Source organism: Eimeria tenella, genomic scaffold, assembly GCF_000499545.2.
Source record: "Eimeria tenella Houghton genomic scaffold, Eth_scaff2251, whole genome shotgun sequence".
In the NCBI taxonomy this organism is placed as follows: Eukaryota; Apicomplexa; class Conoidasida; order Eucoccidiorida; family Eimeriidae; genus Eimeria; species Eimeria tenella.
In genome coordinates this window covers 2,136-3,010 of record NW_013542107.1, presented here as the reverse complement: position 1 = coordinate 3,010, position 875 = coordinate 2,136, and the positions used below count along the sequence as shown (strand labels likewise).

Sequence of the window (875 nt, the reverse complement as noted above, 5' to 3'; positions counted from 1 at the left end):
GGGGGGGGGGGGGGGCCCAGGAAGCAGCAGCAGCAGCAGCAGCAGCAGCAGCACAGAGACAACTGGGGCAGCAGCGCCGATCAGCAACACTATCCTAATAGGGCTCTCAGCCTTCGAGACGCGGATATGAGACCCAGGTAGCTTCTTAGTTGTGCTGCTGCTGCTGCTGCTGCTGCTGCTGCAGTTTTCCCGCTGCTGTTGCAGGTGCAGGGGCCGGGGTGGTGCTGCTGGCGCTTGCTGCTGCTACTTCTGGTGCTGCTCCTGTGTTTTGAGGAGGCTGTCTGTATGTGCGGGTTTTGCTGACGCGCTGCTGCTGCTGCTGCTGCAGCGCGTCTGCTGCTGCGCAGCGGAGCCCGTGGCTGGTACGGGACGCGGTGTACGTACACCCGGAGCAGGAAAGCCAAAGGCTGCTGGAGCTCTTTCAGCAATTTGCTGCTGCTGTTAGGGAGACGCAGGCGCGGCAGCACAGGGAGGAGCGGCACAGACACGAGCAGCAGCAGCAGCAGCAGCAGCAGCAGGAGCTGCAGCGCAAGCAGGGGCTGCAGCAGCAACAGGACAAGCAGCGCGCCCAGCAGCAGCAGCAGCAGGACGGGGAGGCCGCCGGGGCGCTGCAGCAGGAGGGCGCTGCGGCCACGCCGCCTCCCGAGCTCCAGCAGCAGCAGGAGCAGCAGCAGGAGCAGCAGCAAGAGTCCGAGTCGAAGCAGCAAGGCGCCGCAGCGCAGCAGCCGGAGCAGCAGAAGCAGCAGCAGCAGCAGCAGCCGTCTCCGGCGTCAGCGGGCGATGCTGCTACCGCTGCTGCTGCTTTGACCCCGCCCTCCTCCGCGTCCTGCGCCTCCGCAGCAGCAGCAGCAGCAGCAGCAGCAGCAGAGAGGAAA

The 875-nt window shown here is 66.3% G+C and overlaps 1 protein-coding gene across 1 annotated transcript in view; it reads left to right on the top strand.

Annotated features, from left to right (window-relative positions):
• Positions 1-328: 328 nt before the first annotated feature.
• ETH_00039755 (uncharacterized protein) overlaps positions 329-875 on the top strand; it is a gene marked incomplete at both ends in the record, with an annotated part of 1,923 nt that continues 1,376 nt past the window's right edge. The window contains one exon of the mRNA XM_013374740.1: positions 329-875. Coding sequence (XP_013230194.1) covers positions 329-875 — 547 coding nt within the window.